This window comes from Epinephelus lanceolatus, chromosome 5, assembly GCF_041903045.1.
Source record: "Epinephelus lanceolatus isolate andai-2023 chromosome 5, ASM4190304v1, whole genome shotgun sequence".
NCBI lineage: Eukaryota > Metazoa > Chordata > Actinopteri > Perciformes > Serranidae > Epinephelus > Epinephelus lanceolatus.
In genome coordinates, this window is record NC_135738.1 from 36,542,710 (window position 1) to 36,557,487 (window position 14,778).

Genomic DNA, 14,778 nt, shown 5'->3' on the forward strand with positions numbered 1-14,778 from the left:
CCACAACGAATGAAGCATCGTGGTGCTACAGAGATGCCCCAGCCTATAAATCATATTCCAGACAAAAGGTAGCGTGCATGTTTGGTACAGAACCCAGCAAAAATCATAATTTCCATATATTTTTTCAGTGAAAATGAAATGCAAACATTATTCCTTAAACAGCAATCACAATATCTTAAAAATACGTCAAAATACTTGCAATATGATATTTTTTGCACATTGTGCAGTCCTAATAACACGCTGATGTTTACCAGTTATAATGCTTACCAGGGTCGCCACAGCTAGCATGTTAGCATGCTAGCATTTGGCAGTTAGACAGTACAGCCCGAGGTGATGGTAATGTCATTAGTTTTGCAGGCATTTGGCCATCTATCAGACTTTTGTACAAATTATAAACTGAAAAGTTAAGAAATCCCGCAAGTTATTACAGTTTATCCTGTGGTGGGGATGAATATCTGTGCCAAATTTTACAGAAACTCTTCCAATTGTTGAGACGTTTTACTGAAAACTACAAATGTGAACCTCATGGTGTGCTAGAAGAAAAGTCAGGAGATCACAAAAGTTAGGAAGATTCATCCTATTGAAACAACAAATGTCTATACAATTGCACTGCAATCCACCCAGTACCAAGATATCAATATCAAGCCTTAGGAGGCTGAAACTTGGCATTGAGATCATTAGGCAGGAGGTCAGGTGTGCCTAAAAACGGCAAAACAGCAGTGCTGCGTTGCTAGTGACCAGTAAGGACACCTCTTTCTTCAGCTTCAAATATAAAATCTTGCCATTTTTGCCAAGTTTTAGTTTTCTGGGAGACTAACTGCCATGTCTCCTCTCATCACTCCAAAAAACACAGGAACTTTCTGGTTAACAAACTCAATGTGCACCACTCGATCCCCCTCCCACCTCCACTGAAATTGGATCTCCTCCATGTCGGGTTCGGCTCACAGCCTATCAGACACTGGCTCCATTAGTTCATTTATAAACAAACATTATGTTAATCACAATGCTTGTTACTAATGCAATACATGTTTGATTTAGCGCAGTGAGGCTGTCAGCACAGGTTGTTGGTGTAGGCTACTTTTTAATTTCCCAGAATGTGTCATTATGATAAATGCTGGTTCAACCAGTGTGCATAAAATCAAACCAATTTAAGCTTGTACACTGGATTAGACTCTAGAAAGAATGAATGGCTTTATGTATGTGTCTGCTCACTTACATGACCATTCCATACTTAACATATTTTCACTTTTACATTCTGTTGTCCATGTTTCTTTTGGCTTAAAAAAGCTAGTTGAAGTGATAACATCTCCTTATCCATGAGATGACATTAAATTTTCATCCACAAGCAGCTGTAGAAGAGGTGTTGCCTGTCTGCTGTGAGGTTCGCTACCTGCACTCCGTAAAAATAGTTAAATAAAAGCGGGGACGGAGGGAGGAAATTACACAGCTGTAGCCTGCAACCCCCCATGCAACCAGTAACTGCTGAACATGATGAGCCTAGAGCCTAATACACTGAATGACAGGAGAGGCCCAGTTGCTGATGGATACATTACAGTGGCCTCTCCCTCGCACATGAACTACTCATCACTTCGCCATATCTGGCCTGAAACACAAAAACTGAGCACACATGGACACACACACTTTTAAGATACTTCTTGTCATCATGTGTTTTTAGTCACATTTTCCCTCTCAGCCAACTGAAAAAATTCCAGTACAAAGTAGTTTTTTCCTCCCAGTTTGTCGGCTAATGATCAATACCATGACAAAATTCATACTTGCATGTTTCCTACTCAGCGTGTCATTTTACAGAGATATAAAGTGTATCACCAGGCTTTCCTGTGCACAAACCCAGTGAGTAAAGAGCTGAACTGAAATAAAAAAAATCAAAAAGCACTCACCATGTGCTGAGAGAGCTGTGGCTTCCTGTGTTTCAGGAACTGGTCAAACACCTTCACCTGATGCTGGACCCTGATTAGCCCAACAATAATTGTTTAGTTTAGTGTAGCTGTGCCACAGATTCAAAGAAAACAGCAACAGAATTTACAAATTGCTTGTTTCAGGGACCAATTTCAGCAGATGCAATTTTCTGATGCAACTGCAGAAAGTTAGCATTTTTGGTATTTTAAACATTATACATAAATGCCATAAAGTGTTATTTGATGAATCTGTGTAACTACCATGGAAAAAGACATTTCGAATGAGCCCAATGATCCAAAAGTAATGTTGCTACTAGTCTGTTTCTCTTGATTAATTAGGAAAAAACTTTCAGCAGTGATATTTTAATTGGCTTTGCCCTTTCCAACACTCTCTTCTTATTTTGTACAAAAAGGAATTTGTCTTTGCACAGTAAAACACAGTCCAAGAGAATTAGCCAATTTTGAGTAAGGTCATCTTAAAAACTGAATAACAAAATGTACCCTTTCATAATTTCCCTTAATTTTAGTACTAGTAATACTTTAGTACTAAAATGTCTGTACAATCACTTTAGAGTTATGACTCATGGTATATTTTATGTATTATGCACTATGTTTATGCATGCATTTTATTTATTATGTATTCTAAGCCCGTTCTTACCTGGTGAGGCTGAGGTCAAACAGTTCAGCCAGGTATTTGGGTTTATCCAACAAGGCTGTCAGGGCCCAGAACGCCTCCTCCTCTCCCAACTGCATCAGCAGCACCGCAGCTATGTAGGACATCCCTGTGACAGACACACACACACACACACACACACACAAACAATAAATACATAAATACTGCATTACAGTATGAGTTATGTGTGTTTGATACACTGCATGAAAACATTTAAGTTACAGGACCGACCCTGTTTTATGAAAACAGCTGAGACAATGAAAATAGTTCATTCGTAGGAGCAGTAGGGTACACGGCTGAGCAAGATAATAGAGCATAAGCTCAGTACGCTTTGTACAGCGACCTATGCATATCTGCTCTTACTAAAATATGATACATTTCCTATTGAAGCAGCAAACAGGGCAGGAGCAGCACCACTGCAAAGTGAAAACGGTAAACCATTAGTGTGACATTAATCAAGATGATTTGATTTTATCATCTGCTGCAATGGGGACACTATTTTCCAGAAAACAAAAATAAAGCTAAAAATGCAAAATACATATAAATATATGATATGTGATAGAAGATATTTCAAATAAAGTGTATTTAGGACTTTAGGTTCAAAATGATTTTCATCCAGGTTCTGCATCCTCTTAATTATGTAACAACAGCTTATTACGCATTTCTATCTTCCTCTAATATTTTAAAAGAGCTGTTGATAACCCAGAGTTACAGTGGCTGCAAATGCTTTTGATTTTGAAACAAATGTTAGTGATTTTTTTCATCCAATTTTCACCTTTATTAAATATTTGAAATAAAATTAAATACATCTCTTTAAAATAAATACATTAGCCCTAATATATTATTATTATTATTATTATTATTATTATTATTATTATTGGTAGTAGTAGAGGTAGAATTAGTATTATTTCTATTATCAGTATTACTATTGTTATCATTGCTGTTAGATAATGTGAAAAAGATGTGTTTCATTTCACTGACACTTCCTGCACAGAGAAGAGCACGATGCTGCAACTCTTTATATTAAAGGTCCTCTGCTTCCATCAAGTGTTCACATCAGGTACTGCATCTTCAGTCAGTTACTGAAGTGTGTGAAAAAGACATGATGAGTGAAGGAACACAATGGTAAGCTTAAATGACAATAAATGTCCCCACGTGAATTTAAACAGGCCAAACAACCTCATAGTAGTCACTTCAATATTATTTTCTGGGAAGCAAAGACAGAGGTACTTTGCACTGGTTTAAAATGGCATTCTTAGGACCCCATGTGTGATGTAAATGAACATTGTAAGATCATATGATGCATTACCTTGGCTGTATCCAACCTTTGGGCTGTATTTGGCGTAAGCGATGAGGACCCTGAAGAGTTTAGCCTGACCTTCAATGGCTTCTGGGCTCTCCCCCATCAGAGAGCGGTGGGTCGGGAAGGAACGTTCTATTGAACAGGTCAAATTAATCCAATGTATGTTTCTACAGATGATTCATTTACAGTCATTTCTTTAGCTGTGATCTGGTCACCACATAACTCCGACTGTGACCCTAAACATGGTGCACCACCAGAAAAGAGGTTCACTGTGTGATGCAATACATGTAATACTCAAAGTCAACATTTACCCATTTTTACAACATTTTGAGGACTGCACAGTCAGATTAAAATTCAGTCCTAAAACTGGCCAAAATATCCTCCCTTTAATTTTTTAAGGCCATGTTTTACATGGATAACAACATTTGAAATACAAACACCTATTTGAGCTTACGCAGGTCAAGGGCAATCTGTCTGAAGAGTGTGATGTCATCCACAGAGTATCTGGGCTCAGGGCAGCTGGACAGCTGCTGAGGGTTCAAACCTAGATCGTTTTGGGTTTCGCTCAGTGTGGTGATTGCCGACAGGATGCCATACTCACTGACTCCCAAGTCGACCAGGGGCCCTCGCACCTCTAACAAACACTTCTGTTGGAGAAAGCCCAAAACATTCCACTTTTAGAAATCAATTAATAACATTTCAGCTGTGAATGAATGACCAGGTTATGTCAGGTAGCAAATAAATGTAGAACCAGCCTGGATTAGTAAACGTACAAGAAAATCATTGTTACAGGTAGTGACGGTGGAAATGAAGCTTTCTTGAAGCACTGAGGCTAAATGGTGACATCTACTGGCCAAGCCTTGGTGTTGCATTTATAGTAAGGATAAAATTGTAAACCAGAAACAAGTGGTCTCACTGCTGTCTTTATTGATATTTTCTTCAATCAAAATTACATCATATAAAGTGTCCATTTTTAAACATTCTACAGCTCTGCTTTTAATCCCTGTGGTAGATTGACAAGCACATCCTCTATTCAAATAACAACCTCTGTGACACAAGAGTAATGAAATGAGGACACATGATTTTAATAATGAATTAAACTGCTCACCAGTAATTGATTAATTATTTTTCTGATTAAGCAAGGAATTCTTTGGTCTATGAAATGTCACAAATAGTGAAAAATGTCCATCAAAATTTCCCATGGTGACGTTTTCACAAATTTGTTTTGTCCAACTAAAAAATTCAGTTCCCAAAAAAACAAAAAACAAATTTGCTGATTACTTTTTTGACATCGGCTAATTGACTAATTGTTTCAGCTCTAAACCACACATATTAATAACTGAATTTATGATTTTGAAATTGACGCAGTAAACAAATTATTTTGAAATGATGCACAGATGGCTGTTGAAAATACCTGCAGTACTCTGTGGGGTGTTTTTTTATACTGTATTAACATAAAGGTACAATAGGTAACTTAATTTGCAACTATGTCAAAACCTGTCACTATTTTTTGACAGTAGTGCATGAAGCAGATAATCTGTGAAAGAAAACATGCTCCTCTGTCTCCTCATAGCGCTTCTAATGGCATTTGCAATAGTCACGAAATGAGTAAATTCACTCTGGCCGGTGGGTAGTGCTTAGTTTTCAGCTTGACTGCTTCCAACATGGCGTCCTTGTCACAAACTTTCTCATTTTACATCTAAATGGTGCACTACAATATGTCTCTGAAAACATTTGAGGCAGGAAATAGGCAATGCAGTAACAAAATTTTGATTCAAGTAAGCGCTGCCTAGTTCGACAGTTTGACCACAGTTAACAAGCAGTAACTGACATAACTGACAGTTGGTCTCTCTCTCTTAAAAAGGCCTCTGATGTCAAAGTCAAAGTCCCCCTATAATGGGCTGGACTTTCTAAAGCCTGAAGACAGAGCCGGTGGATGCTCTGAAGGCTAGTGTTATCTGAGAGCACCTGAATTACAATATGCTCAAAATTTATAGTGGGATTTTTGCCCAATGACGCTAAAATGAAACTGTCAACCTGAGCTTTAATTCTAGAAAATCCCTGCCTAAATAAAAGTGTGTAAAATTATAGCATTATGAAAAAGCAGAACAGAAGAACTCTTCATGCAAGTGAGCATTGCAGTATGCAACATTACTCACATAAGAATAACACAAGCTGTCCTTTCTGGTGCATGTCTTATTTTACCTGGTAGTTGAAGTCACTAGTTTCTCTCAGACTGTCAATGGTGAGAAGACACTTCCACACTCTACCTCGCAGACTTGGAGGAATACCCATCCTGATGAATCGCTCAATCTGAAAACACAACAAGAGTGTAAGTAAGTAAGTAAATTTTATTTATATAGCACTTCTCACAGAGAGGACTCACAAAGTGCTTCACAAGATAAAATACAAAAAATACAATAACAGAAACAATGCAAAATACACAAAAACAAATAAAAAGTAAAGTGCAGCGAAATACAGAGATGATACAATGGACAATTAATGGAACGCATTAGGGCTGGGCAGTATGACAAAATTTTCATATCACGGTTTTAAGAAAAAATCATATCGGTTTCACGGTATTTCACGGTATTTTGCTCAGGTTCGGCCAACTTGACATGCTGCTGTGTTGTGCTATGGCCTATTCAAGTGCCGGAATTTGTTATTTACCTGACAACGCCTGAACACCACACACGCTCCGCTCCATTCATTTGGGCTCCACTGACTGCGTACGGAAGCGACACGTAGAGAAGCCAGCGGGGTTGTTTACCGTTTGCCGAGCCGAGAGGCTGCATGTAGGCTGCATGAAATGTTAAAGCATTTTCCACCTAAGTTATTAAATATATTTGAGTTATCTACAAGTTTACTGTACTGTTTGTCATCTCCTCGCTTTCAAATGTCCGCCATGGACATTTACACAATGTCACGGATAAACATAGGTAAATGCATGAAAAAAAATCATCACATATCACCTCTGATAATGGTTTATTCATTTAAAAACACATTGTGCTCATTTAGCACACGATTTCATGTAGTTTTTATCTGCTGGAGGGTCGCGTAGGGGAGCGTAGCGTGACAAAAATAGAAGAGCCGCGTAAAATAGAGAGTTGTCGCGCGACAGACGGGGGTTGTCGCGCCGCTCCTGTTGCCGGTGGAGCCGCTGATTAACAGGGGGGCGAGCTGCTACGGGACTTGCGCTGCAGACGTGTCGCAGCGCTGACGTGCCCGGTAGAGCCTGGCCGTAACTGTCTCGCACTCGGGACGGGTCGTCTTCGGTCAGGAAAATGTGGTCCGAGCCGTGCTCTAGTGTGCTTACCTGTGTGTGTGCGCTTTGTGTGTGTGTGTGTGCGCATCGGGGCGAAACTCCGCCGTGCATGATACAAAGGGCAGAGGAGAATTGTAAACGGCAGTGCGCCGCTGCTAGTTGCATATAGGAAAAACACTGCTCTTTTTGGTATGAGTTCTTCTGGGTCATCGTGTACAGTTGCTTTGCTTTCAGGACTCTCTCCAGCAGCCATTCTCGCCTCTAAACTTTTCTATGCTCTCACTCTCACCCGCTCAAGCGTGCCTGTGGTGCGCAGCGGTGAAATGGGTCCCCGCTGAAACACTTTCCCGCCGCGCACGTTCCAGACGTTGTTTGGGCTATTCACCGGTATTGCGGTATATGAAAAATTCATATCATAACGAAAATAAATACCGGTTTTCGGTACAAACCGGTATACCGCCCAGCCCTAGAACGCATGCCTAAACAGATGTGTTTTTAATTGCTTTTTAAAAATGTCCACGGAAGAGGCCGCTCTCAGCTCATGAGGTAGTGCATTCCACCATTTTGGTGCAACAGCCTTAAAGGCTCTATCACCTTTCGTCTTTAATCTTGTGTGAGGGACAGTAAGTAGGTGGCCTTCAGCGGACCACAGTGACCTGACAGGACAGTGAAAGGACACCAGATCCGTCAAGTATGCAGGTGCTTGACCATGGAGGGCTCTGTAAGTGATGGTTAGAATCTTGTGCTGGATCCTGAAATTAACAGGGAGCCAGTGCAGGGATGCCAGGACTGGAGTGATGTGAGTGAACTTATGAGATCTGGACAGAAGCCTGGCGGCAGCGTTCTGGACTAGTTGGAGGCGGTCTAATGAAGTTTTATTGAGACAGGTGAAAAGAGAATTACAGTAATCCAGAAGTGAGGAAATAAAAGCATGGATGATCATTTCTAGCTCGGAATAAGTTAACATGGATCTGAGTTTGGAAATGTTTTTGAGGTGGAAAAAGCAGGAGCGAGAGACAGTCTTGATGTGGTCATCGAAGAGCATGGCCTGATCAAATGTGACCCCAAGGTTTCTCAACTTGGGGCGCACATTTGCACTGAGGGACCCTAAGCAGCTGGCCACTTTAGATGCTGAGGCATCAGGTGCAATAATTAAAATCTCAGTTTCAGCTGCATTCAACTGAAGGGAGTTAGTAGCCATCCAGTCCTTAATTACATTCATACAATCGTACAGTGAGTCAATTCCATCGGTCCTATCAGGGTTAAAAGAAAAATATAACTGGAGGTCATCTGCATACATATGGTATGAGATACCTTCAAAATTGCTGATGACATCTCTGAGAGGGAGCATGTATAGCGTAAAGAGGATAGGCCCAAGCACTGAACCTTGGGGCACCCCGCAAGAAAGGGAGGCAAACGCATGTGTGAAGAAAACAAGTTGTCTGTTGAAACGATTACTGCAATGATAACTGCAAATCAGAGCAGATGATGAACATTTTAACTTTTTATGTAGTTTATACAAGTGTGTCGGCCTGCTAAGTGTTTCTCCTCCCCTCACAGGTAGTGGGCTTGCAGTGCAGGTTGTTAGTGAGCTGTTAAGTCTACAAAGATGGCCACTTCACTCTGCCTCACTGTCCTGTAGCTCTCTCAGCTCTTTTGTCTTTTCTTTTAGCATGCAGCATCTTCATATTCTAAATCTTCTCAACCTGGCACTCACATATACCACTGATGTTACTGATTATTTACATCTCATTAATCAGTTTTGTCAATGACATTATTCAATAAATTGTTTCATGTTTGACCTCCGCCCTTTTTTGTATTCTCCCTCCTTTTGTTTTAACAGTCAGCCGCTTTATATGTCACATATCTCACCTGGCTCCTGCAGATGAAGCTGGCTCCATTCCAGTAGCTGAGCAGCTCACACAGCTCTTTCACCCTCACTGAGCTCAGCTGGGGGTAGCTGACAGAGACAACAACAACAACATGGTGAGCTTGGACAGATTCAGCAGTTTTGGGAATCAGGCATACATCGTCCTTTTCTGTAAGAACAAACTGGACACTGAGTGTTCATCCTCTGATGATTCAAAGCAGGATGACTGTCGATGATTACATTTCCAGTCTGAGTTGATGTGTCTGTCCTGACTTGTTTCAGTATTGATTTCTTTTAAATGTGCATGGAGAGAGTTTTACTTCTGCCTATAGCTGAAATCTTCCCAGTGTGGTGTGGGGGAATTTGCTCCACAGCTTCAGGGTTAACAGCACATACAACCTACAGTTAGAGGTGCTGGAAGTAAAGTTACTTATATCCCCAGAAATATCAAAATATGAAGGAGTGGAAACACTTACATTAGCTCTAATGAGCTTAATTCTGTCCCAGTGCCCTTGCTGACAGCACCATTACAGCCTCCTTTTGAGTAATTAATTGTAATGGCCATTTTATTTACCAGCCAAAAATTGGTTGAACTTAATGTTGAATAAAAAGTAGAACAATAGTGTAAGCAGTATAACGTTATTATTGTCCTTGGTCCCACGTAGCTGTCACATATAGCTAGATATCATGTTGAACTCAAATTTAACAGGATAATATCTGAAACACACTTTTAACGACACATAAGTCCACTGTTACAGTTTGATGTGTAGTTTTTCCTAACAGCTAAAAGCGCGTGCACAACACTAACCTTAACGTTACCAATGACACCAACCAATGACTGACGTTTAACGTCAACTGAATGAAAAAATTGAGTGTAACGCTACATGAATAAAATGTGAATACAAGCGATAATTCAACCGTCCTCAACAACTTTAAATACTGAAGGTGCTTTTCGGATAACAGCAAACTAACAGCTAACAGTTTACTAGCTTAGTTTAACTAGTTTTCAGGAGCTACCGTGAACGCCACCTCCCTGTCCCCCGCACCTGTAGTCATGACATCGGTGATGAAGTTTTTGGTCCTTTCGTTTAGTCAAAGCAAAGCCGAATTCATCAAAACGCAAATTCTCACTGCGTCTTCTAATAGTGGAGCTTCTCCTGCTGGCGTTACTACTATTTCTCCTCCTCATGGTTATCTACGAGTTTCCTCAGGAGGTTACTGAGGACAGTAGCTTCAACACAGTCCAGTTTAGTCCGTTTCAAAAATCACAGCCGACAATACCCGGCTGTTGGTGGGGGCGGGGTTGGACCCCGAGAGGGCGTGGTTTGCATGACGTAGCAGTGCACGTTCTGAGTGCGCGTTCATGTATACAGTATGGGAACAGTGGGTAGAATTTTGTCGGATAGAACCAGGATAGAACCAACTCAGTGCACCTCATGTCAATATATTTTAGCACTATGTAGCCTACATATTTTCCAGTATGTGGTCGTCTGAGCACCGGGCATACAACTCTCTGTGTGACGCAGGACATTAAACACCAGCCCCTGGGCGTGTTTTTAGGCAGTCCATTGTTGTTGGGGAGTTGCTGCTGTCAGACTCAACGGTCACATCTGACCGGCCCCTTTTATTACGTCATCATCAACTGAAAATGGGCGGGATGAGTCAGAGATGTACCCACTGTGTCACCCATATGGAATAACAAGCACATTTTATATAAACACAGATCCCTCTGTATGGAATATTGGTTTCACATTTATCATTTATTTATAGTGATAGTCTTCCCCTTTATGTAGAGAGTGCAGTGTCCCTCCTGAAGATGTCTCCAAACACTGTGGATTTAATTATCATAAGAGAAACACAAGCATATACTGACCTGGAGAAGAGAGACCAACAGAGACATTCATGTTGCCTCTCATATTTTTATACACAGAGGAGACTGACCTGTTGATACCTGTTGGCACTATTTATAGTAGAGATCTTCATAGCCTTGATTAAACGGGTTAAACCACTGAATGTGGTGGATCAAAGCGAGATGTCGACAAAACAGTACAAGTCCTTAAAACACCATCACTGTGGTAAATATATTTTAATAGAAAAGAAGCTGAAGATATGACCTACTCTGATGCAAGTAATTACTGTGGTCTCTGTACAGATCATCTTTTTTGTCCAAAACTTATAAATCCTTTATCATAAATTAGGTTTTATTTCTGCAGATTGACATATGGAAATGTAAAAATGTCACTGAACCTGAAGGACCACATGTGTACTGATGTGGGGGATTATATAGGTACAGACATGACGACAGTTCAGAAACTGAAAACTGAAAAAGCTAATAAAATGTAAACAATTGTCATGAACAGAGAAATTAGCTATAGAGACCAAAAACAGTTTTTGTACCAGGCAGTAAACATGTTTATTTCTGCTGTAAAGAGGAGACTGACTCGCTCCTTGAGCCAGTCTCAAGTGACCATTCTAGAAACTGGCACTTTCGTGTTGGCGTCATTTTTCAGCCCTGGACGTTGCTGCTTGCCTGTTGATATAAAGGAGGTGTGTGTGCATGTGTGTGATTGATCTTTTGCAGTGGCTGAAGGCCTCAGAACACTTCCTCTCCCCTTTCCGCAGGGTTTACAACCTGTCTGATGAGTTCATCTTCTTTGACCGTTTCTCAGAACTTCTGGATATGTAGCTTTGCTTTAAAATGACATAGTGAACCAGATGACTCAGTGTAGCTGCTTGTTTAAAGAGACTCCAGGTGGCAAAGCTGTTTTATACCTGTTATGACACCTGTAGCTGATTCATTATTTAAAAAGCTTCACATGAACTCAACATCACTGAAGATAAAATAAATGTCACTGTACATAGTGTCACTTTATATGTCTGAGTGTTTTATTGAATGCAACAGCAAACCAGTGCAGTTCAGACATTAGTGTGACAGAGTGCGCTCAGTGGACGGCTGGGATGGCGGCTCTCTGTGGTTTGGCTCACTTCCACTCTCAGGAGCTCCTGCACACAAGAGGATCAAGAACAAGAAGTTAGCGTACACACAATACACAATAACATACATTATCTTTATAAGTCAAAAGCTCAGACTCATCTTTAGTCCACAGCAAACAGCAGCAGCTCAGGTGGTGTAGTAAGACAGGGAACATGAATAATGGTTAGTAAAACAGATTAATAATCTTTCGGTTACTAAATAAGTGATATTATCTAAAGAAACAGGCGAGGTATAGAGTTTGTAGCTAGTTTACACAATAGTACACATAACTTTCTGTCTTTATATCACATCATACTCTAGCCTAGGTCACTGTTTTAGTAAGTCAGAGGCTCATACTTATTTTTTTTTCGTCCATGGTGAACAGCAGCAGCTCAGGTGGTGGAGTGAGATAAACCTTTAGTATGACAAAAAAAAACTGTTAGTGAGACAAATACTCTTTGAATTATTGAATATTATGAATATAATATGTTTAAAATAGTTATTATACCTTTGGCCATGTGAAGGCATTTTAGTCTCTGGAGGCCAATGTTCAGTCATCTGATGGTCTGAGAGTGGTGTCTTGTTTTCTCTTTAAATTTTGCAGCTTTGTTCTTCTGTCAGTGCCGTCGTCTTCAGTGGTGACCTGGAGAAAACTCTGTGTGTGTGTGTGTGTGTGTGTGTGTGTGCGCATGCATGCATGTGTGTGCGTGCGTGTATGTGTGTATGACAGAGAGATCTGGTGCTGGTGTTCATTTGAACACAGACCAAGGTGACAGTTCGTCGCCCCGCCAGATGCAAAGGCTACGTGCACGGGGTTTCAACAGCCCTGCCAGACGCAAGGGCTACCTGGTTCATTGCTGGCCTTGCCAGACGCAAAGGCCGACCCTCAGGATGAAAGAAAGGTTGATCAATCTACCGTGCAATGAATGAGGAGATACTCCCTAAACATCCCAGTGCAAGACGCTACCTGGGGTCCTAAAAGCCCCGCCAGATGCAAAGGCTACATGCATGGTGGGTCGACAGCCTTGCCAGACGCAAAGGCCGACCCTCAGGATAGAAGAAACATCCATCGATCCACCGTGCAAAAATGAGGAGATATTTACAAAAGGCTGCCATGGGAATCACTGGTCCTGCCATGATGTTTCATGCAGGATATTCAGCCCGTCCATGGTAGACTCAATCCCAGTCACCCTTCAGCCCCCCTCTCCCTCTTCGCAGCAGTCTCCTCCCCATCACTGTCTTCCCTGGTCCTCTTTGTGGCCATCTACCCTGCAATCAGAGGCACACCATCTTCCAAGAGGTTAGCACCAGGGTAAGCAACAGGTGCTCATCATGCTGCAGGAGCAGTATGACAAACACCTTGAGGGGGAGGTGGAAGAGCAGGTTCAGGAGTAGCAGGAGCAGCAGGAAAATCAGTGAAAGGATCATCGAAATGATGCAGATCAGCAGGAGGATAAGCAGCTGGGAAAGCATAAGGGAAAGCAGGAGGAAATGCAGCAGGAAAAGCAGGGGGGAACACGGGAGGGAAAGCAGGAGGGAGGAAAGCGGGGGGAACACAGCAGGAAATGCAGGAGGGAAAGCGTAAGGAGCATAGGGATAAGCGTAAGCGACAGGGTGCGGCACAGGATATGGAGCAGGGTAGAAGGCAGGAAAAGGGAGAGCAGGACCCTCCACCCCAGGGTGAGGTGGTAGGGACCGACGTTCTCCCAACCCTACCTGAGGCCCAGCCTCTTCAATCCCGTCCATGTCCTCCACCCCGACAGGCAGGACTGGGTCATCGGGGGGGGCTCACACTGCCACCTAAAGAAGAAATATAAATATAAATATAAATAAAGTCACATTCTCCACTTTGTGAAACAGAACAAGTTGTTGAATCTCAACAAATAAGCTGTTGTTGTTACAAATACTCTTTGAACTATCTGTGTGCAGACTATCCAAGAAAATGTTCTACATAATAATAACCATGCTCACATTCCAGGTTTTGCCTCTGACAACACATCTTGTTTCTTATAAGCACAATAAAAGTCAGACTATAGAAGTCAGAATAATCAGACACAGTTGTGTCATGAGAGAAGAGATGACCTGACACTGTGGGAACTGTGTGTCTCTAAGAGGAAGTCACTGCCTCAAAGATAAGCTGTGTTAACACTGAGATGGAGCCAGAGCGCACAGACCTGCGCGCGCAATTACGCACAATAAAACGTTGACACTTTTAGTGAATTATGCACAATAAATAAAAGGGCCTCTGTAGAAGATAATTACAGCAAAATCTGTTTTTTCTCGGTACACTAATTGTTTCTATTCAGTTAACGTCACTCTTCTTATTTATGAGCAGGACGCGCACAGTTACTGCATGAAAAACCACCCTCATCTCTTCCCTTCATAAGAAAATACCACATGAACGAGCGAAGCAGATTGCCATCTATTCAGAAAATACTAACATGTCAGGTACAAGCTGTGAGTGCAGACTGAACAGCTTTGGTTGTAGGTCCAATAACTGTCACACACTTCAGTTCACTTCATCTCTTTTATCCAGACTCAGAGCAATATATTCATCTGTTTGTGCTTTTTGTGGAATTTCGGAAAACTGTGAAACATGTATTGCTTGAGTGCAGGGGATATTTGGAGGAGAGGAAGAAACTGGCAGCAACACTGGAAAAACTGCTAAACTTAAACTCAGCATAGGAAACCTCATTGGGGCAGAAGCAGAGGGCAAAACATCAAAGCATCTAATGAAATAGGCTACCTAAGGGACACTGGATTAATGGAGAGGATAT

At 41.4% G+C, this 14,778-nt stretch overlaps 1 protein-coding gene across 2 annotated transcripts in view; it reads right to left on the minus strand.

Moving 5' to 3' along the window:
• The window catches only part of LOC117262088 (uncharacterized), a 94,483-nt gene extending 84,171 nt beyond the window's left edge, over window positions 1–10,312 (minus strand). Inside the window, exons 1-7 of one of the 2 annotated variants that reach the window (XM_033634764.2) lie at window positions 10,074–10,312; window positions 9,030–9,117; window positions 6,098–6,205; window positions 4,347–4,539; window positions 3,899–4,024; window positions 2,575–2,698; window positions 1,899–1,968 (exon numbers count right to left, since the gene is read on the minus strand). In XM_033634764.2, coding sequence (XP_033490655.1) covers window positions 1,899–1,968; window positions 2,575–2,698; window positions 3,899–4,024; window positions 4,347–4,539; window positions 6,098–6,205; window positions 9,030–9,117; window positions 10,074–10,216 — 852 coding nt within the window. In that variant the 5' untranslated portion in view covers window positions 10,217–10,312. Of the gene's footprint in view, window positions 1–1,898; window positions 1,969–2,574; window positions 2,699–3,898; window positions 4,025–4,346; window positions 4,540–6,097; window positions 6,206–7,208; window positions 7,466–9,029; window positions 9,118–10,073 lie in introns of those variants that run through there. The other variant, XM_033634765.2, reaches the window with a different exon arrangement.
• Between the last annotated feature and the right edge of the window lie 4,466 nt (window positions 10,313–14,778).